Raw genomic sequence first — 23,973 nt, forward strand, 5'->3', positions numbered from 1 at the left:
CAGAGCTCTCACTTTTGGAGAGCTAGGCTAGACACCCCAGCGACGAGCCTAACAAGTGATAAATAAGTGTATGATTCCCTCTTTTAGCTTAGCACCTGCCTTTGCACATGGGTTCAGCCCTTTCCAGCCCTCAGGACTCTTCTGCCCATGTAACACATGCCACATCTCCCATTCTGCACCCATTCTCCTCTCCTTCCCCTCTGCTAGATACATCATCCTCCAAACTCACCCTGAAGCATGCACCCCACCTCCCTGCTGGAATCCCAATAAACCCTCTCCCATGTATGCCCCGGGGAAAGGAGCCAAGAAGGAACTGGAAACGGGACCAGCTCCTCCCTGTGAAAGACTCACAGTTGGACGGCAAAGCAGGAGGCGGACGTCAGCGATGTGGGATGGGGGTGCCTGCAGCTTGGCGCACACATATATCACGTTGGAGAAAACCTGGTGGAAGCGGAGCTCCACCTGTGCCCCACACGGGAACATCACTATTTCATTAAGCAGCTCTGGAAGAGAAAGTCGAGCAGGATGAGCACTAAGTGCAGCACTGACGTCCTCGAGGGCTCTCGCCATCAGCTGCAGCTGCTCCCTGTAGGCCAGTGTCTCACAACCTCTTCCTAAATAGCTGTAAGAGCTCTCCTGCCTGCCAGCACTCAGGGAGGCTGCGTGTGTGCAGCAGCCCAGTTGCTGTGGCGCCTGGCCTCCATCTTGAAGCAAAGCGCTCTTCTGCTGTGCTCTCATTACTGCTGTGCTGCTGCCTGTCTCCTCGCTGTGCTGTGACCCCCAACCAGAGGCAGAGCAAGGAAGAGAATGGGGTTTTTCCCCTACACACTGCACAGCGCTCACCCAGCAGCTGGCACTGTGAGGCAATCTCACACTTGGTACTGTCTCATCTTTTCCCCTGCCCAGCCTGGATACTCCCTCCTCATCCTCAGCACTGAAGGGGCACAGAGGCTCCCTAGTCCTCTCAGCCCCACTGTGCTCTTTTGGCAAGTCTCTTTTGAATTTGCCCCTCAGTGGTCCTCCTTCCTTGTCTGTTAGCTCTCCCCACTACTTGCATGCTCACCGTGGTTGTGTCCCCAGTGCAGTGCAGCTGCTCCCAAGGGGCAGATAGGGTCTGTCAGGGCCCGGGCTTCCTTCAGTGTGTGCTTGATCTCCATCACCTGCTTCCCAGTGACCAAAGGATCCCGGCCAATATCTGAGAGAGAAATTTTAGAGGCACTAAGGGCACTGCAGCACCCAGAGGCATCCAGGTCCCTAATTTTCTCATCTTGACTTTCAGACCTTACATGAACATCCTGGTGGTGTTGCTGCCAGGCTACTAAAAGCTCTCACAAGGCATGTCCTGCTGCGCCTCTATTGCAATTCTGGCATGGCTGGACTCTCCCTGGTTATGCTGGGTGAACTAGACTCACCTATGCTGCAGAGTGTCTAAGGAATGGATAACCAGTGATTTAGATGAAGGCCTTGCTCTACTTTAACAATCTTACTGCATCTGCTCTGTGACTCCTGATCTCCCTCTTTGACTGCCAGGCCTCCCTGCTTTCCAGATCACAAATATGCATTTTCTATTTTTAAGGAGAGGGGAGTGTGGGTGCTGATCTTCATTCTCACCCTTGCTGGGATGGCCAGGCTGCAGAGATGTTGAGCACTCATCACTCACTTTCTGCTGATATCTCCTGTTACCACTGCTACTGAAATAAGTGGTTTCTAGCTTAAAAGCACTCCCTTACCTTCTAACACATCCTCCAGCATGTGTGTAACTTTTTTCTCCTGCAGAATATGTTTCTTCAGATACTTCATGAAGATCCCGGAGCTGAATTCCCCATCCTGCAACTCATAGGCTTCTGCATCTTCACTTCTGCAAAAATAACGACTTGTCCTCACCTTTCTGCGACTGGCATGAAGCCCTGGGGTACTGAGGGCTTGCTGACATCCAGTCTGTATTGGCTGAGTCTAGCTTTGGTTAGCTCCTCATGCAACTGCACAAATGAGGGTGGGAACAAGCAGAAGGGAACAGATGGAAGAGGAGAGCACAGCCTCTTTTCCCAGCCCTGGTGGGTGACAGCAGCTGAAAAGCCTCTGGAACTTGCATTAGAGCAGTAAGCAGTACTCTTGCCCATCTTGGGAGGCTTCAGATAACCTGCTTGTGGCACATGCGCCTTGGGAATCAGCCTCAGGCCTAGAGAGACAGATGACAGGAGCTGATGTCACCTTCACACATAACTTAGGATTGATGAGCTGTGTGCCTAGCTTTACAGTCCCATAGTTCAGGAGAGGCATACACTGTGCTGTGGAGAGAGACTCCATTCACAACGCCTTGGAAAGGGGGTCAGACTGAATGGTGGGTCAGCTCCAGCCACTGGCAATGCAGGGAAGGAGGAAAGAAACACCTGAAGAGCAAACAAGAGAGGTGAAGGGTGAGAGCCAGAAGAAATATAAGAAAGACCCTCTCAAACCTCCAAAGCCACTAAGGATGAAGGGATGTTAGGAGACAGGGCTATGCCAACCCCTGCCACCATGGGCAGGTGCCTATGGGCTGTGCTGAGGTCTTGTGTCATGGCGTGGGCATGGCAAAGTATACTTACGTGGCATAGCCATAAACAGTATTGCCCCAGGGCTCCAGTGGCTGCACCTGGGACAGGGCACACTCTGGGTTGTACCTGGAAGAGGAGATGAAGGTACGAGTTAGTTTCAAGGCCATCAATCAGCATGTGCACAGGCCTGTGCCTGGAGGGGACAAAGCCAGAGTGCTCCACAAAACCTGTCTCCTATGGGTAGCAACAGGATCATCCCTCACATCTAGTGCAACCACTCCTGTTATTCAGGCAGCAGCAGAGACTACAGCTAGGAGTCCTATGAAGGACCCAAACCACAGGGCAATGAGTAGATAGGGCCAACTCTGGCCTGTCTGTGCTGCTGAACTGCTCCCTGCCCTGCAAGCAGGCCCAGAGCTGTGGGTGCAACCATGCCTCTGTCTTCCCAGTGTTATTTTTTCCACAGATTCAGACAGAGCACATATGGGTTCACCTATTTCCAAGAGCAGTTAGATCTGTCTGGGGTGACTGGTTTCCACTGAAAAAGCTGTCATGCTAGCACTCAGTGGCAAGCCTTTCTAAGGAGCTCGTCTGACTGGAGACAAATTGGACAGCATAGGGACCGGTTGCTTCCAGGGTATGAGGTTTACACTAGTGATTTGGAGCTGTTCCCAATTGCATAGGGACAAGAGCTGAGAACAGAGGCGGTGTTATTCAGTTCCAGGATAGTTTGCTGGGGTTGAAGCTGGCAAGCTGAGGAGAACAGAAGGGGCTGTTATATGGCCAGCAGACAGTAAGTTACCTACTGCTGCTGGTAAAGTCTGGAGAAGCTGTTGAATGGTGAATATTCATCTGGCTTGTATACATTTTCTAAAGATGCTCAGAAGACAAATGTTGGAAAAGAGATGATTCTAAATATGAACACAGAATGAGGAGATTTATCTGCCTCCCAGCTTCTCCTAAACAAATGGAGATAGCTAGGATTCCAGGCCTGAGGAGACACAAGACATCAGATCCCCAAATAAGCTGAGATCCCTGCTGTCCCCACAGTGGGTGCTTCTCATCCAAGGCTGCACAGACACAAGTCAGTGCCTGCCTTTCGTGACTGCACCAACAGGCACACATTGCTACAGCTGCTTATGTTCTGCAGTGGCATTTCCAGATCACGACTGAACATAGTGAGAGGCCCAAAAACTGCTCACTCCTGCACGAGCCCCCCATTAAAGTCTCATTTATACAGCACATCTCCTGCAACTTGGTTGTAGTGAATGCATTTCTGATCTGCGTTCCAGATAGGAGATGGTGTCTTCCTTCTGTCCTAAGCAGCAGGTGCTAGAAACCCTCCTAAACAGTGCCTGGGGAGGAAGTGTGCTGAAATTCCTGGAAGAGGCAATTGCATCCACCCAAAATTAGCACTGGTCTACACATAGATGTACTAGGTTACACACAGACTCCACGTTCCTGGTTCCTCCTGCACTGACACTGAACATCTGCTATCATTTGGCCAAGGGGGATGTATTTCTTATTGACTTGGCATTTCTGATGGTGGTACATGGGGTGAAGAGATACTCCAAGTTAGACCCTTCTTTGTTAGCACACATGCAGCTCCTCCTGGTTCAAGCAGGACTGAGCAAACAGTCACAAGATAGCAACTATCTGCAATTCTCAACATTAGTCTAATCAAAAAAGTGTTGGGAAAAAGAGTGCCGTTTTAAGGAGTGGTGTAAACAGGCACAACTATGAAATCCAGATGCTTTGCTGAGCTGAAACACTGACTTATGTTTTTCATGAAAAATAAACCCAGGAGAGAGCCTTCTACAGCAATCCATCGTGAGCCCAGGCATAACACCTACTGCACTGAAGTGCTGTGTTTGCTGTGAGAAAGGGTAGGAAAGAAGTGTCAGATTGGCAGTGGGGGAGAAAAACAGCCATGTAACCATATCTAAATGTCAGAGCAGATCTCACATCGCATCCTTCTCCCGAAGTGCCCTAAGAATTCACTGAGCACAGAAACTACTGGCAATGCCAAGAAAGGAAACACCAACCCAAAAGCTATTTCACAGATTGTTGTCATTCGTGTTTGAAATCCCAGTGAAGCCTTCACACAGCAAAGCTGCACGCTGCCATGCTATATTCAGGCAGTGTATTCGACACCTGGATGAATTTCTGGCTTAACCTCCACCCCCCGATCTGGCATGGGCTGCGGTGATGATTCAGCAGCTCCGCTCAGCAAAGCTTATCTCAGAATTACAGAAACACAGAATGGTTGAGGTTGGAAGGGACCTCTGGAGATCATCTAGTCCAACCCCCCTGTTCAAGCAGGGTCACCCAGAGCGTGTTGAGCAGGATCCTGTCCAGACAGCTTTTGAATATCTCCAAAGATGGAGACTCCACAACCTCTCTGGGCAACCTCTTCCAGTGCTCCAGTCACCCTCACAGTAAAAAAGTTTTTCCTCATGTTCAGATGAAACTTGCTGTGTTTCAGTTTGTGCCTGATGCCTCTCGTCCTATCGCTAGGCACCACTGAAAAGAGTCTGGTCCCATCCACTTTACCCCCTCCCTTCAGATATCTATACACATTGATAAGATCCCCCCTCAGCCTTCTCTTCTCCAGGCTGAACAGGCCCAGCTCTCACAGCCTTTCCTCATAGAGCGATGCTCCAGTCCCTTAATCATCTTAGTAGCCCTCCACCAGACTTGCTCTAGAAGCAACATGTCTCTCTTGTACTGGGGAGCCCAGAACTGGACACAGTACTCCAGATGCGGCCTCACCAGGGCTGAGTAGAGGAGAAAGATCATCTCCCTCGACCTGCTGGCAATATTCTTCCTCATGCAGCCCAGGATACCATTGGCCTTCTTGGCCACAAGGGCACATTGCTGGCTCATGTTCACCTTAGTGTCCACTAGGACTTTCTCTGCAGAGCTGCTTTCCAGCAGGCCAGCCCCCAGCCTGTACTGCTGCATGGGGTTATTCCTCCCCCCTCCTTTATTGAGCTTCATGAGGTTCCCCTCTGCCATCTCTCCAGCCTGTCGAGGTTCCTCTGAATGGCAGCACAGCCCTCTGGTGTAGCAGCCACTCTTTCCAATTTTTTATCCTCAGCAAACTTGCTGAGGGTGCACTCTGTCCCTTCATCCAGGTCATTGATGAATAAATTGAACAGGATTGGACCCAGGATTGATCTGTGGGGTACACTGCTGGTTACGACCTCCAACTAGACTTGCCTCCAGCTAGACTTTGCACCACTGAGCACAACCCCCTGAGCTCTGCCATTCAGCCTGTTTTCAATTCACCTCACTGTCTGCACATCTAGCCCGTACTTCATCAGCTTGCCTATGAGGATGTTATGGGAGACAGTGTCAAAAGCCTTTCTGAAGTCAAGGTAAACAACAGCTACTGCTCTCCCCTCATCTACCCAGTCAGTCGTTCCATCACAGAAGGCTATCAGGTTGGTTAAGCATGATTTCCTATTGGTGAATCCATGCTGACTGCTCCTGATCACTTTCTTTTCCTCCACATGCTTAGAGATGACATCCAGGATGAGCTCCTCCATCACCTTTCTAGGGATGGAGGTGAGGCTGACTGGCCTGTAGTTCCCTGGGTCCTCCTTCTTGACCTTTTTGAAGACTGGAGTGACACTGGTTTTCTTCCAGTCCTCAGGCACTTCTCCTGTTCTTCATGACCTTTCAAAGGTGACAGAGTGGCCTTGCAATAACATCAGCCAGCTCCCTCAACACTTGTGGGTGCATCCCATCAGGCCCCATGGACTTGTGTATGTCCAGTTTGCTTAAGTGATCTCTAAAAATCTGAACCCGCTCCACCAAGGAAAAAGTTTTCCTCTCTCCAGATTTTCTCCCTGGTTTCCAGGGCCTGGGATTCCTGACAGCTGGTCTCACCAGTAAAGACTGAGGCAAAGAAGGCATTCATTACCTCTGCCTTTTGTATCCTTTGTCACCAGGGCCCCTCTCCCATTCAGCAGTGGGACCACATTTCCCCTATTCTTTCCTTTGTTACTGATATATTTATGGAAGCTCTTCTTGTTGTCCTTGACATCCCTTGCCAGATTAAATTCCAGATGGGCCTTGGCCTTCCTAGCCTCCTCCCTACATACTTGGACAATGTCCCTATATTCCTCCCAGGTTACCTGTCCCTGCTTCCACCTTCTGTATACTTCCTTCTTCTGTTCGAGTTTTGCCACTAGCTCCTCATTCATCCATTCAGGTCTCCTGCCCCCTTTGCTCAACTTCTTGCTCATTGGGATGGACTGTTCTTGCACTTAGAGGAGGTGATCCTTGAATATCAACCAGCCTTCTTGGATCCCTCTTCCTTTTAGAACCCTATCCCACGGGCTTCTTCCAAGCAGGAAGTCTGCTTCATCTGTGGATCAAGGGGACGCTAATATATCCCTGTCAGTGTATACTCTAGAGCTATGTGCTCCTGCTCATCTGCAAGCAGTCCCCTGCCTGGCGTCACACTGGGGAGAGCAGCAAGGTGCTGCCATGTGTGCTGGGATGGCAGAGAGGCACTCGGCGCAGAGATGTAACAGGCTCTGCAGTGTGCTGAGGGCAGAGGGGAGCAAGATGGAGGACAGGGAAAATGGAGATGCTTCACTATGAGGCATTTAGGGAAAGTACCAAGGACAGAAGCTTCCAGCACCATTGGCAACTTAGAGCTGTGAAAGGCAGGACAAGCGTCAGCTTGTAAACCTACTCGAAACAACTGTTCCAAGCTCCATCACTGCATCTAAAAGGCAACAAAGATTTAACATCTTTCCAGGGGTTGCTGGTTCTTTCAGGGTGGAAGACTAAGATGCCTGCAGTATCAAAATCTCCATCATCTAGTGACTTCCCAGTTCTCAGTCCAGGACCACAGGAAGAAAAGGGAGGCTTACTGCCTTTGCCCTCCAGGTCCTTACTGCCCTGCAAGTCTGCCACAGGAGCCCCAAATAAATGAAATGATGACAGCTTTTACTGGATAAGTCTAACTAACTCTACTGAAAATGGGCAAATAGTAATTTTCTGCAGCCCAAAAATTAGCTGAGGGAAGATGGGTTTTCCACAGAGAGAGGGAAAAAGCTGATCTCCAACCTCAGCATCAGCCTCAGTCCCACTTCAAGGCATGAAGTCTTTGGAAGTCTTAAAGGAAATGGCCAGTAAATCCGAGTAGCACAGTTTAAAATATTTTCCCCATCATGTTCCCAAATGTTTCCTATGTTGCACTCTTTTCACTGAGACATTAACAAAAACACAGCCAAGGGAAAAGAGATGAGCTAAACAGTCCAGCCAAAGCATGCAGGGCAACACGTACAGTGAAAGCGCAAGGACAGTCAGCAAGTAAGCACAGCGGGCCAGCCAGCATGTCAGCCACACACATCCCACAGAGCGGCAGGAAAGGGCCAAACTTGCACAGTGGGCCCCGATGGTCTTCATGCACTAGCAGGGCCAAACAGTGTGAAGCAAGGAAACAGCAGAGGGATGTTGTTATAGCCTGCCAGGCTGGGTGGTTCAGTGCAGGAGGAAATCATTTGGAGATGAAGCAGAGAATGGGGCCACGGTGATGGGGCTGAAATGTAAAAAGACACATCTGTACTGTCTTTGTGCTTAGTGGCAGCAAATGCTTCATGCTAGGGCAGAGCTGGCTTTGCACAGACTTGAGGCAATCATCAAGACTTGCTCGAATAGCCTCAAGTTTGTCAGGCTTCCTCATCCAGCCCTCCAGCTCCAGCTCCTTCTCTCCAGCAGATCTCAGGCAGGATCTGATGCTTACAAGGCTGAATCTAATGTGTGACTGACAAGGCTGCCCAGGAAAATCTGCAAGACCCAACAGTCTTGGAGACTTTATGACACAGTCTAATAGCATGTGACAAAGGCCTCAGCTCAACAGAGGGACAGAACACGTGCTCCCAGCAATCCACAGCAACATCTCTGAACAGTGACATTGCTGAACGGGGGCTGAGACTGGCAGCTGCTTTCCTGACCCCTCTAAACACCATGTTCTGCTCATCCTGGGAGAGGAAAGGTGAAAAGTGCCCTACCATTTCCTGCAGGTGTCCAGAAGGATGAGATTCAGGGCCGTCTGCCGCTGCTGCATCTTCTGGAGGATCCTCTGCACACTGATGCAGTTCTCAGGGGCATAGGGCTGTGGGGCATCAATGGGGACCATGTAGTTCCTCCCCGAATGTTCGTATCCATGCCCGGCGTAGTAAAATATAGCTGGGAATGTGACGAGAACAGGATGAGTCATGATGCAAATCCGCAAGCCTGTAACTAGCTTCCCATGACCATGTCCCATATCCCACCCTGAAGGGATACTGGCACAGGAGAGACCTGGACCAGTAGCACCTTTAGGCAGGAAACTGGAACTGAATTGACTTCACAATTCTGACTTTCTTCAAAATCTGCTCCTTTCAGCCCTGAGAGGCTCTCCTGTACTTGTGTTTTCCACCACTGTTCTTCAGGAGACCCCAGTGTCGCTGGGTTTGGATATTTGCTAAACAGTAACAACCTGCACTGCAACATCCAGGCTCAGTATCCAAAAGGCTGAGTTTCATTTTTGTACAAAGTTTTGGTTAAAAAAAGTCTGGCTCTTAGTAAGAATGAGACAATGGACAAAATAGTATTTTACTCTGATCAAAAATATATTAGCAACCTTTTAAATGAGAAGCTCCACAGCTTTCAAGTTTTAGAGCAGAGACTGGCAATGCATTAGGTGATAGAAAACACCCTTCAGCTTTCAAAAGTCTACCTGTATTAATATATATATAAACCAGTGAAAAAAGAAACAGAGATCTGAACACATGTACCACATGCTTCAATGATCTCAAACCAGCTACCAGCCCTTTAAGGTGGGAGGGGAGTCAGACTCTTTGAGGTGTTGGTGGGAAGGGACCTCTGGAGTCCAACATCCAACAAAGATTTTGGTTTGAAGTTTTGCTCTTAAGCAAACCATAATAATAGTTTCTGCCTTCACTAGAGAAGGCAATACGGGAACCTCCAGCTGGGAAAGCCCAGCACAGTGGAGGCCAAAGGTGGTGCTTCTCTCTGACTCCCATTTAGCTCCCCGCACATGCATTTGCAGAAGGGCTTTCCTTACACGTAGGGATCCTCATGTGAGCTGTAGCCTTCTGAAAGGAAGCTGCACAGTGGCTTGCTAGCCCTTCCCAGCACTGATACAACTGTTTGCGGGACTTTGTCGAAAGAGAGCTCGGGGAACTGAAAGGCGTTGGAAATAGCTCTACAAGATGATGCAAACAGTTGCGTTGCTGCAATTATGGGACAGCAGAGAACTAGAGTTCAGAAATGGGAACAAGCAGCTAAGAGGCAAAAGCAGAGGAACGTCTCAAGTCAGATTTGCTGCCAAAGCCCTTGCTTCACTGAATAACTGCCTCCTCTATTTTCCCTGCACTGCTCCTGCCCCTGTAGTTTGCAGGGCACCCATTTGATCTCTGATGCTGGAAGGGATGCAGTGAATGGAGCAGGAACTGAAAGCATAATCCCATAGAAAAGACAACCTAAAATCATCTTTGGTTTCTATTCTCAGGGGATGAAAGTTACTCAAACGGCTGTTTTCACAGGTGCCTGAAAGGTTTGGGTTCCTCTTCTTGTGGAACCCCAGGCAGAAGCAGTGGGCTTTCACTTGCAGAAGTTCTAAACTTTCATAACTTGCAAATCAAAGCCACAAAACCCTGCTTTGAGACTATAAAAGAGTACCAAATGGGAAGCATTCTGAAAAAATCAGATGCAGGCATTTCGGATTTGGCCTCTAAAGTAGTAAAGCACTTCTGGCTCTCATCTCTCTAGCTCTGCTTTCTGTACATAAAATGAAGATGATGAGATCCTTTACCGGACCAAGGCACTGTTATGATAACATCACTGACACTTGGAAGGAACTAAAACATTATAGAAAAGCCCCAAGAGAATGATTAAATCACTAGTCATAGCAGGCCTTCCATGATGAAAGTGAATCACAAATGTCACCTGCCCTGAGGATGGCATGGTCCTTGCCTACAAAAATACAATGCAAATGTGTCAACAGAGACAGCATCAAAACACACAGACACAGAAGGGCTCAGGTTAAGACACCACAAACAGCTCAATACAGCACCTTCTAACTTCTGGGAGCTTGTTTTGCAACCTGAATACACCATCAAGTGCTCTCCTGCACTGTATAAACCCCAAGACAAAAATGACTCCAGTTCCATTAGAGAGACAGGAAACACCAGGACATCAACATCATGTTGGTTGAGCAACTTTGCTGGAAACCTGTTCTAAACATAATCTCTCACTTTAAACAGGCCCCTCAACATTTCGAGTAGAAGAAGAAAAGATTTTTTTGTTTTTAATTACAAGTTTAATTTTACTGTCTTCCCACGTTTTGTGAGACAAAACTGCTGATCCAAGACTAGCTTCCGAGTACCAAAATATAAAGGGGAAGTTCCAGAGACTGGTTATAATACAGGAAATGTCAGCATACAGCTTAAATAACATATGACAGTATATTTCTAGTATTTCACTTGCAACTTTTTTCTCTGTTGCACTTCTGACATTATTTTTTGACTTGGGACTTTTTAGGATGGTTGAAATAACATCTAGGGAGAGTTCTTGCTTGTCTGAGGGTTACATATTCAGGGTGGGTTTGGGGCCTGCCCCTTTGGGGCAGCTCTTCTAAGAGGAGATCTGGAGGGGAAGCAGGGTGACAGATAAGCCACCATCTCTGGAAGGTGAATTAAAAAAGCCTTTAGCTAGCTAGATCACTTCGAACATGCAGGCATACAACACCCCTGTGCCTCAAAAGGAAGCCTGTGTTGGCTCAGATCTTGAGAAATCTCAGATTAGGTTCAATAATAAAACGTGCAAAGTCCTGCACTGGGGCAGATAATCCCAGGCATCATTTTGGCTGGGGAGCTACTGCTTGACCAGCAGCCCTGGAGACAAGGGCCTGGGATCATGGTGGCCACCATGCTGAAGGTGAGCCAGCACTGGGGTTCTAATGGGGGTAGAGCAAAACACACATGGGGCTACAGGAGGAGACACAGGACAAGCAGGGCAAGGGAAGCTGTCGCACCCTCTCCTTGGCGCTGGGGAGGCCCCCCTTGGATCCTGTGTCCAGCTTTAGGGCCATCAGTTCAAGAAGGAGATGGAGAAACTAGAAAAAGGCCAGCAAAGGCTACTGAGATGGTGGGGTCCAGGGTTAGTCTGGTAAAGTGAAGATGAAGCCAGGGTCTAACAGCAGGCTACAACTCCCACGGGGGCTGTTACAGAGACAACAAAGCCCAGCTCCTCCCAGCAGCGGCAGGTATAACGTGGGGCAATGGGCACAGAATACACCTTGGGAGGGTCAAGTTGGACAGGAAGAAAGACTTATCCCTGGAGGGTGGTGCAGCCCTGGGACAGGCAGGTAGAGTAGCAGGGGGCTTCATGCTTGGGGGTCCTCAAAACCTGATAAAGGAAGCCACAACCAACCGGATGTTGTGTTGATGACAGTCCTGCTGTGAGTGGGATTTGGACTGCAGAAGTCCCTTCCCACCAACCCGTATATGAGTATAAGTCACATGTGGCTCAGTAAGTACACACAAGGGAGGCCTGGCCATCCAGAGAGTCCCTGAATTAAAAGGAACCTAGGGTGGTCAGGTACTACTTTTTCAGCTATTAGCAACATCCTGAAGCTAAATAAAAACTCTTGTAGCAGTAACAAGTATCTTGCTTAAACATTAACCCAAGTAGCTATGTTTTCTCTTCTGATCTGTACCAGGAGAAAGATGCACGAACGCGCCAACATTTCTGCTGTTGCTGTTAAGCTTCAGAAGACAGTCAGCATCATCCCTAGGGTGTGCAGACAGATGTGTCTGTGTTACGCCAGGATCTCCCACTTCAGCCTTGTAAAAGTCTTTCACAAGTTAGCCCTCTCCTCCCAGCTCTCTGATCAGCTCCATGCTACTACGCAAAGCTCTCGTGACTTCAGCTTTGGTGGCTGCAACACAGCAGACGGCACCTGAGGGTTCCCTGAGCAAGAAAATACAGGGGCAGGCACTGGGATGGCTCTGCTTGTGTAGGTGCCTATCTAAAACACCTATGCGGATGTACAGGACACGCACAGGTGAACACTAATGAGCTTTGTAGTTTTAATAGGTGACCTAGATTGTCACTGGAGCTGCTGTGTCATCATTACCTTCCTCTGCATCAGAGCTGTCTGAATTCTCAATCTGTCAACTGGTTCTAGGCCTTTATTCTGGAGCTGGTGCCTTGAAAATCTGATACGCAGAGTTTAGGATGAATTGTTGGCTTGTTCTAAACACGCACTTCTCTCAGCATGACAAGTTAATTTCAATGACTTGCTGTTCACCAGTTTCTTTTAATTTTATGCAAGATAAACATCTGAAGAAACACTGCAAGATGCATCAGAGAGGAGCACTGCAGTTCTGATCCAGAAACCCTGGGGCAATCAGCAGACAAACTGACCGAAGTCCTCACTGTAAGTTTGGATGTCACCCAGTTATCACAAGAGTCTTCAACTTGATCACTGTACTGGGACTAGCCTGATGTTTGCTGTCTCAATACATTAGCAGTCCACTCAGCTTAGAAAGCTGTAAAGAAAAACCACTATTCAAAGCAGGCTCTGCCTGACAAACACCCAGGGCTTATTAAGGTTCAGTCCCTCAGCTGTTAATATTTTCCTTGCTAGTGCACAAAATCAGTTTTGCCATGAGGGATCAATGGCCAAGAATGCAGAAAAGCACTGGAAGTTTAAAAAAGGCATGACAGCATGAAAGGTTTGTCATTTAAAATCTTTTTTCTCTCCAATGCTTATGAAAATAAGGGAATCTCAGTGTTAAGAAAATGTTGTTTGGTTGCCATATGCTATGGATGCAGACTTGCTGGGTAGGATCTGCAGCTCCTTATACCCTGCTGGATCCATGGAAGAAGTGGAGGAGCTCTCCAGGGGGAGCCCAGGAGAAGCAGAGGACTCTGGTGAGGGAGAGAGGAGGTAATGCCTGAGATTGAAGGGGATTTCAGAGAGAAACCACAAAAGGAAGTTTGCAAGTGAAATCATGGGAATAAGCTGTCATCAGATGATGCACTCAGCCCAAGCAGTGGCAATCGTGTGCTCCATTTCCGCACCAGCTGAACCTCCCAGAGTGAGTCAGAGATTCCCAGAAGGAAGTAGCTTTGCTGTATTTCTTCATATTAACATTTCATCTGTGGCCTTGTCCTTATCCTTTGTACAACATCCAGACCTCACACTGATCACCATGCTGGCACTGGCCTGCACTTATGTCTTCTGTCAGACTGGAGGGCTGGGAAAAAAAGCACCATACAAAGCAGGCTGTGCCCCCCTGAGGTTTGGAAGAAGAAACCATCTGCCAGGTGTTTCCAGGGTATTTGTCATGTTGAGAGGGCCTCACAGTCCCCAAAGAAGTTACTTCCACCAACAACTCTGAATGCATGCTTTAAGATCCACAAAATCTGTTCTTTGATTTTGTTTAAGGAATGCTTCCCACTGAGGACAGTGTGCAATAAGCTCAAAGCCCAGCAGCTCCAACCTAAGCCATCTACAACCAGGAATGCTCTGCACTTCTGCAAAAAGGCTGCTAGTGTCTCAAATTAGACCACCAGGAAAGAGAAACAAGGAAATTGTGGCCAGCTGCAACACTCAAAATGAGTTCCTACCCTCACAAAGGAACTCTGTGGGGCCACCAATATTCACTTTAAAAACAGTCTCCTAGGTTTTATCTTTTAAGAAAAACACAAACAAAAAAAAACACCAAAACCACCCTCTCACATGCACTGGCTCCCCGAAACCTCGGTACTGCAGCACAAGACCATGCTATTTGAGTTCAAAGCTAGCCATGTACCAGAGAAACACCCATTATGACTGTCTGTAACCTGGCCAAAACTGAGCAGCATTTACCTGGGGGCTCCTGCCAAGCCTGATACTCTTGCAGACTGTGCTGTAGGGCTCCCCTGCCCCACATAAAAAAAAAGTTCAATTTCTTTCTTTTTTTATAACAGCTGTTACGAAAAGTTATTGCCGAAACCCTGCTCCTCCCTTCCATCAACCACTGTTAAGCTTGCATTGGCTGTTGCCTGCTTGGCCTCAGTGGATGGCCAGGCTGACTTTGCCTTACCGTAGACCCCTTTCCCCAGAAGCTGCAGGAACCGACTGACCGCTGTCATCATCTCAGCCTTGTTCAGGTCCAGGAGAGACACAACCTGGAACCCCAGCTGCTTTAGAAGAAGACTCAGTTCAAATACATCTGTGACAGGAGCCATCAGGTTTGGATGATGTTGGTAATGGTTGTTGCCCACTAAAAGTGCTATCTTGTCTGTAGCTAACAGAAACACCAAATGACAAAGTTGTTAATGCTCAGCAGGGATCAAGGTATCACTTCATTCAGTTAGACTGAGGATACATGAAATCTTATGTTTAGTTGGGATATATACCCTACACTGCCACAATCCTGGAGTGCCCCCTCCCCGCCCCTCAGTATATAGTATTTTGGGAACAAATCTAGTTTTTAACCCGGTTTAAGTTCTGTTTGACTTGCTGTCCAGAGAGCTAGCAGCCCACATGCCAGCTCCACATTATGCCCTTCTGCTTGGAACCAGAGCAATGTTTTGGGGGCTGGGAGGGTTGTCAGCAGACAAACCAAACGGGAGAAAATATTTTCATTTCATTCTCAGGCATTTTGCATCTTTTAAACATTTTAACAAAACATGGTTTCATACAAACCATCATATTGAAAGCAAGACTTGAGAAGTTTTACTTGGAAAGCAAAACCCCAGCAGTGCAGGAGGATCTGCGGTACTGAAGTTATTCAGCACCTACCCTATTGTGTCTGAGTCTTGCATGCCAGCAGTGCCTTGGAAGGGGAAGCATTGAGCCAGGCATAAGAGGTCCTTTTCCCCACGATTTTGAAGGGAAGAAGTCCCAGATTCTTGTTTCATTTTTGCCCACAGCTTCCACCATGAGAAAAACAGATATATGGCATTCAGCAGCCACGGGAGAAAAGAGCTTTGTCCTGGTCCAAGGAGCTCTTTCAAAGAAGGCAAAAAGGTGTCACGCAAACAAGACTTTACAAAGTCATTTGGCAAGCAGAGATTGAGATTGGGTTACTCATTAGGAGTATTCTTACTCCACTTGCTGAGGCTGATTGGTTCTTGGCAGGGGACGAGATTCATTCTATGCCTTGCAACTTTGATCCCAAAAGAACAGTGCCAGCAGAGCCTGTGACAATGTGGACAAAGACTCAAAATGGTCTCTGCAGGAAAAACACTCCTATGTCCTGTCCTCACATTCACCCTAGAGCTTGACTTTTAAATAGGGGAATAATTGCTCAGGAAAAGTACTCACAGTACTCACCAAAAAACTTTTCAGAGCGACACGTACCTGGAAAAGAAAGAGGGAAATGATGAGCCTGCGCTCAGCACCCAGCTTCCCAATGCCAACACCCATCACAGGTCTCAAACCTGCTCCCATGGTCCCTGGCTATGCAAAGCTGGATCAAACAATGCAGCAGCACAGCTGAGCGAGCAACAGAGGCTGCTCCTCAGACAAGTTTTTCACAACCCATTTACCAACCTTAAAGATACTAGTTTGGTGATTTCAAGAGCCTGCCTGTACCAGCCCTCCAGAAGTACCTGAAATCATGCGTGGGCAGCAAAGGGTGAATGGTCAAGGACGAAGGCCAGGGCATGCACAAGAGAAAGGTGCCAGTGTATAAGCAGCTGGGAAGGCCAACAAAGCAAAGCTCACAGAAGTGGCAGGCTGGGGGAAGGAGGGCTGGTGTGGAAGAGCCAGTGCTGCCCATCAGGAAGTCTGTACTGCTTATATCAGCCCTGCCTGGGCTGCTGCTCTTCCCAAGATGACCTGCCTGCTCCCTCATTGCAGGGAAAGCAAAGGAAACAGGAGGACTCAAGGAAGAAACTCAGTCAACATAAGCTTCAAAACAAAGAGCATCTCCCCATGAACGGTCAGCACTTAGGAAGCAGATTGTTTGCTTTAGATTCCGATAAGATTTCCAGCGCGTTTCAACACACTGGTTTGCCTTTCCCTGCCTCTTAGCAGTTCCGTCTCAGAAATGCCATCCCAAACATGAGTCATTTTCACGAGCTCCATAAGCTTCCCTGCCTGAGTATGAGCGCAGCACGGTACTTCATTGGTGCCAGCATGTCCAGCGGGCATCAGTGCAGGCATCCCATCCCCTGAGCTCTCCCAGCATGCAGCCTCTTAAAGTCATCATTACCCTGACAGCTTCAGCTTTTTTTATTAATAAATAAATAAATAAATAAATAATAATAATCCAGCCCAGGAGAAAGTCCTGAAACCCTAAAGGCTCTAAATAAAGAAAGTAAGGGAATATTTTTTAATTGCATAAATTTCATGGGCTTGGAAGACTTTTAGGACCTGGATACGCAGTGCTGACAGTGCTGCTAATACTCCAGGGATGCCTGGAAAGCCATCAGAACAAGCCCATTTGTCCTTTTCTGCCTCCAGCAGAGCTGCCAGTTGCATGTTAAAACTATACAGCCTTCACATTTTCAACCCAGCCCAGTCTGATACCCCTTTCCCACCACCTGTCTATCCTGAATGCTGTTTTGCCAGCTGCAAGGAGTGAAGGAGAGTGGACAAGACTCCCTAGTCACATAGGACCAATTTGCAGTTTAGAAAGATTTTACAGCCAGCCTAAATGGCCAGATAAGAAACTTATGGCATAGAAAAATCTCTAGATGGAGTCAAGAGCCAGCAACGCCGTCCTGTGCTATTCCTGTCTCATGACCTAGCAAAGGCACAGGACCAAAGCAGCCATCATACTGTAGGTGGAGTATGTATGAGGCCCTGGAAAGCCATCTTTTCCCAGAATTCCTCAGGTCATACAGGAAGCACAGAATCAGACCTGGCCTACTAGCCTGAGCAGCCTTAACCTTCCTGAAATAAACACTGTCCTTCCCAGCTCTATAAATCTGAGCACATAATACTTTCTCTCAGTAAGACAGTAAATTAGTTTCAGCAAAGGACCCCAGTACAATCTGGGGTGACAGCTATTAAACCAGCACCTCAGCAGGGCAAGAATACCCGAGTGAGCATCGGAGAGCACAGTCTAATGTGGCAGGTTTTTTACGAGCTGATCAGAGGTGCTTTAAAAGCTGCATTCAAAAGCGCACAACCAAAAACTGAGGCAGACAGAGAGCAAGCAGCCAAGTACCCAGGATTCAGCTATGCCCAGCCGCATGTGTGCTGATCTGCCTGCCTGGCAGCCTGACAGCTCCGACACAGGTCACCAATTCTCTTCTCTACTCCCAGACATCAGAAAGACCCCATCTGAATCCCACGTGTAGATCCATGTCCCGCAAGACACTTCACAGAATGCAAAAGCCTTTTCAACTTCAGTCATGCCAAAGGCTACAGCGGCATCCCTGTGGCCAAGCAGCTGTACAGACATGCAGGAAGATCACTGAGTTTTTTCGTTTATAGACACCACTTCCCTCGCTAATTTTGAACTCTGTTATCAAGGAATTCCATTTATCACTGCTCTGGCCTGTCAGCAGGGACTAACAGACACCCACGTCCTCAGCTAGGGAGGGCTTGTGCAGCTCCACTGAGATCATCGCTTCAAGTATATCCAAGGTGTGAAATTGTGCTTTGCAGGCTGTTTCAGTGACAGCTGTCACAGGACTGCCAGGACTCTCCAATTTCTCTGCAGAGCCCCATGTTGCCTCTTCACAAGTTGCTATGGCTGCAAAGGGTTTCTAGGTTCAGCAGCAGCAAGCTTCTCCAATATCCAAGGCCTCATATGCACCTCTGCCTAGCGCCCCCCTCACCTTTCAGTGCCCAGCACATTATTGCTCAGGGCCTGGCACGTAGCATTCACACAAACACACATACAGTTTTCTAGACAGCAACCAAGGCAGAAAAGTAAATAACTCACTGTTTAACATGGCTATTTCTTTTAATGACATTCTAAAAAAAAAAAAAAGGCACTCGGAAGCATATTGTGCTGTGCTCTGCTGAGAGGAGGTATCTAAAACCGGTGGCCTTTTTTTGTTACTAACAGTGTACAAGATGGGGGAGAGGTGTAAGCATCAGAGCTGCGTGTCCTACTTCTCCTCATCTCACAGCCCACAGCCCAACTTCCCCTGCACAGAGTGAGCCCCAGGATAACCTTGTTGCACTGGGCTCCTTGTTCACCAGCCCAGCCTTTCCAGGCGAGAGCACTAAAATCCTCTCCGCCCTATAATAGCTTTTCACGCTAAAAGATGATTTGTAACAAACCAGATGTTGGTTGGCTCTGCTCACCCACGTGAATATCCACTGCGTTGGTCCAGTGCTCTCCATGGCTATTGGAAGCACAGCAAAGGTACGTGCCGGAGTCGCTGACCTTTGCATGGCTGATCTAGACAGATTGAAAGTTAAATCACATTATTTATGATGAATGCTTGCGTTGTCCTGACAGTATCTGCCAAACGCAACCCTGTTCCTGGAACTCAACGTCTCTTTTGTTGTTGTTCACCAAGATCTCATTCCTTGCCTGAAAAAACTCAGTCTAACAAGCTTTTCCATGATTTTTCTTTCTATAAGAAGCTCAGTAAGTTCACACAGAGTCTATTGCAGACCTCAGCTTCTAGAGCACAAAGATCTCCTGCCAAACTCTCCCTTCTTTCTACAACAGCCCTGAAGCACTGTGTCACAGTCATATTCTGTCCCTGGAAGCCATGCTGGGAGGACAGTGCATGATTATAATTGGGTTGCCCACTTTTCCTCATTTTCTAGATCTCTGTTCTCACAGATCAAAGCATGCCTGGGCCTTTAAGTGCAGATAAGAGCCAGACATAAGGACTGTGACCTGCCATATCCAGGGCAGCAATAAAATATTTCAGCAGTCTTTCCAAGCCTTCTGAGGCTCCCCCATGCTTGTGACCGAGCAATGAGCTTCTCTCATCATCCACAGTTTATGAATCATCCAGAGGCAACATTACCCAGAGTTTTTTTTTCTTCTGGTGTTCCAGCACATTCCCATTACGGTACCACTGGAAGCTTGGGGCTGGGACCCCCATGGCAGCACACTGCAGTTGTAGTGGCTTCCCTACTTCTACCTTCTGCTCAATGGGGTTGAGGATGATGACTGGTTCTCCTCGCCAAAGCTGAGGGAGCAGATCTGTGAAGCAACAAACAGAGTTGGTCCTCCCTTTGCCAGGAGAGAAAATAAAGGCATCTTTTCCCTGTAAAGCAGTCTGTGCAGACTGCCAGAAAAATGAATTGTTTCCACTTGCACAGAGATAATGCCCCACAGCAAGGCTGCTGTTCCAGAGTTGCCTCTGTCTTCTGCTCTTGGAGGAGGGAGTCCTCGAGAGCAACATCTACAATAGTGAGATCACCCACTGACAAGCCAAAGCAATATCTTTTGCTTTCCAGTCCCAAATGTGCCCTGATGCCTGAAGAGGCTCAACATCTCCTGCCAAGGGTGCAGTCAACATGCTGAGGTCAGACACACTCAGAGTTAATTTGCTCAGTTTTGAAATAGCCAGACTGCTTCTTCAAGTTCATTTGCCAAATGCAAATTGTCAAACACCCAGCATAACATCTCTTTGGGAAATCTCTGGTGAGTTATCAGCAGGAGGAACAGGTAAAAACAGCCTGGGTTATTGGGATCATGACAGGATCTGACATATCCAGAGCAAGGGACACAGCTGTCCAGCTTGGACCTGCATGGTCATTTCACTGGAACAATCCTTCTGTATAATGATTTTAGAGCTGGGAGGACACACTGACCCTAGAACTGCAAAGGGTCACTGTTGCAAGGGGCTGCAACATTTCATCCGTGGGCAATATTTGAGCAAAGCATAAAACAGAGAAAGGCTAGAAGACATGCTCGTACCTCTGGCAACACACTGATGGACCTCCACTTTCACCCAGTTAGAGAAGATGGCATTTTTATAGAGGTCATTGATTCTGCAGGTGTAGAGTTGGGTCTGCTGTGCAGTGATGAGCAAGTCTTGTTCAGTGGCACCAGGAATCTGGCAGCAGGCAGACTAAAAAGAAAACACAGGCAGTGGGCAGCACATCCCATTTTCATCGCTGGTAGCAGAAGGCACTAGGAGGACCTTGTTAAGAGCAGGAAGAGTGGAAAGTCCCTGGTTTTGTCCCCTCCTCCAGCCAGAAGGATGCAGGGAGAAGGAGCTTAGCACCCCACATAGCAGCCACTGAAGCCCTAGGCAAGCACAATCATACAAACATATCCTATTTCCTTCTGCTCTTTGCTCTTTTCCCTTCTACCCTCCTGGTTCCCACCAGATTTCTCCATAGAGAGTCATCTCCATTACGCTGCAGTGCACTTCACCAGCCTGTGACCGCAAGACCCAGGGCTATCTCCATATAAAAGCATTAACCTGGTGCTGACAAAACCATTGGTACTGCAGAGACGTGCAGGCCTCAGCTCTGCATCGCAGAGTGAAGGAGTATCCGACAGGGACGGAGACGGAGACCGGCTGCTCGGTGATCACAATGGCTACAGAGAAACAGATGCAGGTTTGTAACACAACCAAGGAGACAGAAACAACAGGGCAGGCGCGCAGGATCCTCACCCGCACAAGTCACTCTTCCTCCTTCAGAGGAGAAACGATCCAGCACAACCCAGGCTCTGCTTTGGTTAGACCAAGGCTGCTCACTTCTGTTTGGTGCTTTCTCATAAAGCGGCTGGGCACACAGTGCTGCAAGACCTGTTGGGCACTTTCTTCTGGAAGGGAGTAAACCCCTCAGGTCCCTTAGGACTGGGCCCCCTGCGTAGATGGGCCTATCCCTCAAAGGAAGGAGATTTGGAAAAGTGAGGAAGCCCCACCTCCAAAGCACAGGGATGCCACTGTTTTTAAAGAGTCTTCCTGACAGCTTAAATATACTGGTCACAGCACTTTGAGGCATATGCTTTGTGCTGTCCCAGATGAAACACAACACAGGCATTTATTTGACATGGATCACCTAAGGGACTACTCAGTTTGCTTAACTGACAACTTACAAGCCCTAGTAACACCTACTCTAGGACACCAGCTGCAGCTCCCCAGCTGACTCCGCGCCTGAACACGGCCAGGGAGCTGCTCACCTTTCTGCATCGCTTTAACAGCGGCTTGTCCTCCCAAGTCTACATGCACGCAGCTGGCCTCAACAGCCGTCAGTCTCACACTTGGCTCTTCTCCCAGTTAAGCAGCAGCACCTGCCTAGGAAAGGGAAGGAAACAGCAGAGATGGTAAGGAAGCTCCAGGTCCCCCGTGGAGCATATCAGAGCCCAGAGTCACCCAGGACTCCCTCTCTCTATCCTCAACTCCCACAGCAGGCTGCCAGGAAAATAATAAAAAAAAGAAAGAGCAGGAGAAGGAACCTACGGCTGTATGCCATTCACGTCACCCTCCCAACCTCCTGGGCCTTGACAAACAGCCCAGGCTCTCTACACTCCTCAGGGCAGAGCTGTGAACGGCTGCATTTAACTCTCCGCACGCTGCTTCCACTTTCCTGCCAGCCTGAACTGCAGAGCAGGCAGCGGCGCGCCTGGCCGGGCTCCGCAGCCGCCGGGCCGGGCCGGGCCGGAGGCGGCCGAGCTCCCGGGCGAGCCGGGGCCGCGCCGCGGCGGGCGCCGGGGCTCTCACCTGGCGGAGCGGCGCGGGGGAAGCTGCGGGCCGCCATGGTCGCCCGGGACGGCGCCTCCTCCCGGGAAGAGCCGGGCTCGGTGTCTCGGCGCCGGGGTCGGGCCGTCGGCGCTGCCTCGCTAGGGCGGACAGGCCGGGCGCTCCGGGGGCCCTAGGGGGGAGGCAGAGGGGCTCAGCGGCTCCGGCGGGCCAGGATCCCCGGCGGCGGCAGCTCGCCCAGGAGGGCGCGAAGGAAGCGGGTCCTTCGGACCATTCCGACCAGCGGCAGCGCCCGCGTGGCCAGGCCACAGGACCGGCTCGCTCGAGGGGCCGCGACGGGCGCCCCCCGTGCCCGCGGGGGAGGCGGCCCCGCTGCTACCGGCGGAGCGGGGGGGAGCGGCGCGACCCCGGACTCACCTGCCGCCTGCCCCGCCGCCCGGGAAGGCGCTGCCGGCGCCGAGCGCGGCACTTCCGCGCCGCCGGGCCGGGCCCGCTCCGCCCCGAAAGCGAAACCGCAACCGCCGCCGCGCCGCCCGGCCCCCTCGGGGCGGCGCCGCTCGGGGCTGCCCCGGCCCGGCCCGGCCCCGGCCTCGGCCCCGGCCCGCCCCGCCGGCTGCCGGGGACCGCGGGCCCCGCCGCCACGGCCCGCCTCCGTGGGGGCCTCGGCCGGGCCCACGGCCGCCCCCCCTCCCGGCCCCGTGGCCCCCTGCCTCACCTCTCCACAGCCACCCTCGTCCCCATCCCACAAAACACCCTCACCCCTGCCCCCAGTGTCACCCTCACCCCCATCCCACAGCCGCCCTCACCCCACGGTCACCCTCACCCTATCCCCGCAGCCACCCCCATCGCCATGGCCAGCTTTACCCTCATACCCGCAGCCACCCTAGTCCCCATCCCCAGAGCCAACCTCATCCTCATCCCTATTGCCACCTTCACCCTCCATCCCACATCCACTCTCACCACTGTCCCTACATCCCTCATCCTCACCTTGCCCCATGGCTTCCCTCAGCCCCACCTATCTTCACAGCCACCCTGCTGTGCCGCAGCTGCCCTCACCCCCGTCCCCAGGGCTCCCTTTACTCCTATCCCCACTGCCATCCACAGTTCCACAGCCATCCCCACAGCTGCCCTCGTCCCTATCCCCACAGGTACCCTCACTCTCATCCTCAACACTATGGCCACCCTCACGCTCAGCCCCACAGCCACCCTCACCACCAACCCCACATCCACCCTCACCTTCATCTCCACGGCCACCTTCACCCTTGTCCCCACAGCTGCCCTCACCCCCATCTGTCCCCATGGCCACTCTGTTGTGCCCACAGCCTCCCTTGCCCACGTCTGCAGAGCCGTATCCCAAAGGTTCATGCTGAAGCCACAGCTACACTGCCACCTGCTCCCTCAGCTGGGAGAAGGCAAGCGAGGATCCAGCCTACACTGGTGAAAATTTGCCAGATCGCTTTCTCCGAAAAATCCCCAGACAACCCTGCCAGGCATCATGAGGGCCTCATGGGAAGCGAAGCTGAGCCAGCCAGCCCAGGGGTTACACAGGTCCCTCTGGGACTGGGCAGAAAGGGGACAGATCAGAGCCAGGGGCTTATTCTCCTCCTGAGGCCCAGTCTCTCCAGGCCAAAGTTATGACTTCTAGAGCCTGTATTGCAAACTGGCTCTACCTGTGGCCTCAGAGTCATTCATTGGTTTGATTTTGTTCTTAAAGCCCACATTTTACCTTCTTGGTACAAAGGAAAAGTATGAAATCTCTCCCCTGGTTCCTGAAGTCTCCTTCTTTGGCTACTGAAATGAGCTTGAGGATTCATTAATAAAGCAGGCAATT

At 50.0% G+C, this 23,973-nt stretch overlaps 1 protein-coding gene across 5 annotated transcripts in view; it reads right to left on the reverse strand.

Annotated features, from left to right (window-relative positions):
- The window catches only part of LOC106487985 (mucosa-associated lymphoid tissue lymphoma translocation protein 1-like), a 33,334-nt gene extending 10,709 nt beyond the window's left edge, over window positions 1-22,625 (reverse strand). For 2 of the 5 annotated variants that reach the window (XM_067305468.1, XM_067305472.1), the window contains exons 1-14: window positions 22,560-22,625; window positions 22,164-22,314; window positions 21,623-21,737; window positions 20,916-21,034; window positions 20,405-20,558; window positions 19,506-19,684; window positions 18,802-18,922; window positions 15,892-15,918; window positions 14,657-14,860; window positions 8,567-8,744; window positions 2,586-2,660; window positions 1,731-1,858; window positions 1,064-1,195; window positions 352-503 (exon numbers count right to left, since the gene is read on the reverse strand). In XM_067305468.1, coding sequence (XP_067161569.1) covers window positions 352-503; window positions 1,064-1,195; window positions 1,731-1,858; window positions 2,586-2,660; window positions 8,567-8,744; window positions 14,657-14,860; window positions 15,892-15,918; window positions 18,802-18,922; window positions 19,506-19,684; window positions 20,405-20,558; window positions 20,916-21,034; window positions 21,623-21,632 — 1,479 coding nt within the window. In that variant the 5' untranslated portion in view covers window positions 21,633-21,737; window positions 22,164-22,314; window positions 22,560-22,625. The remainder of the gene's footprint in view (window positions 1-351; window positions 504-1,063; window positions 1,196-1,730; window positions 1,859-2,585; window positions 2,661-8,566; window positions 8,745-14,656; window positions 14,861-15,891; window positions 15,919-18,801; window positions 18,923-19,505; window positions 19,685-20,404; window positions 20,559-20,915; window positions 21,035-21,622; window positions 21,738-22,163; window positions 22,315-22,559) is intronic. The other 3 variants (XM_067305470.1, XM_067305471.1, XM_067305469.1) reach the window with 3 other exon arrangements.
- Between the last annotated feature and the right edge of the window lie 1,348 nt (window positions 22,626-23,973).

This window comes from Apteryx mantelli, chromosome 15, assembly GCF_036417845.1.
Source record: "Apteryx mantelli isolate bAptMan1 chromosome 15, bAptMan1.hap1, whole genome shotgun sequence".
Classification (NCBI taxonomy): Eukaryota; Metazoa; Chordata; class Aves; order Apterygiformes; family Apterygidae; genus Apteryx; species Apteryx mantelli.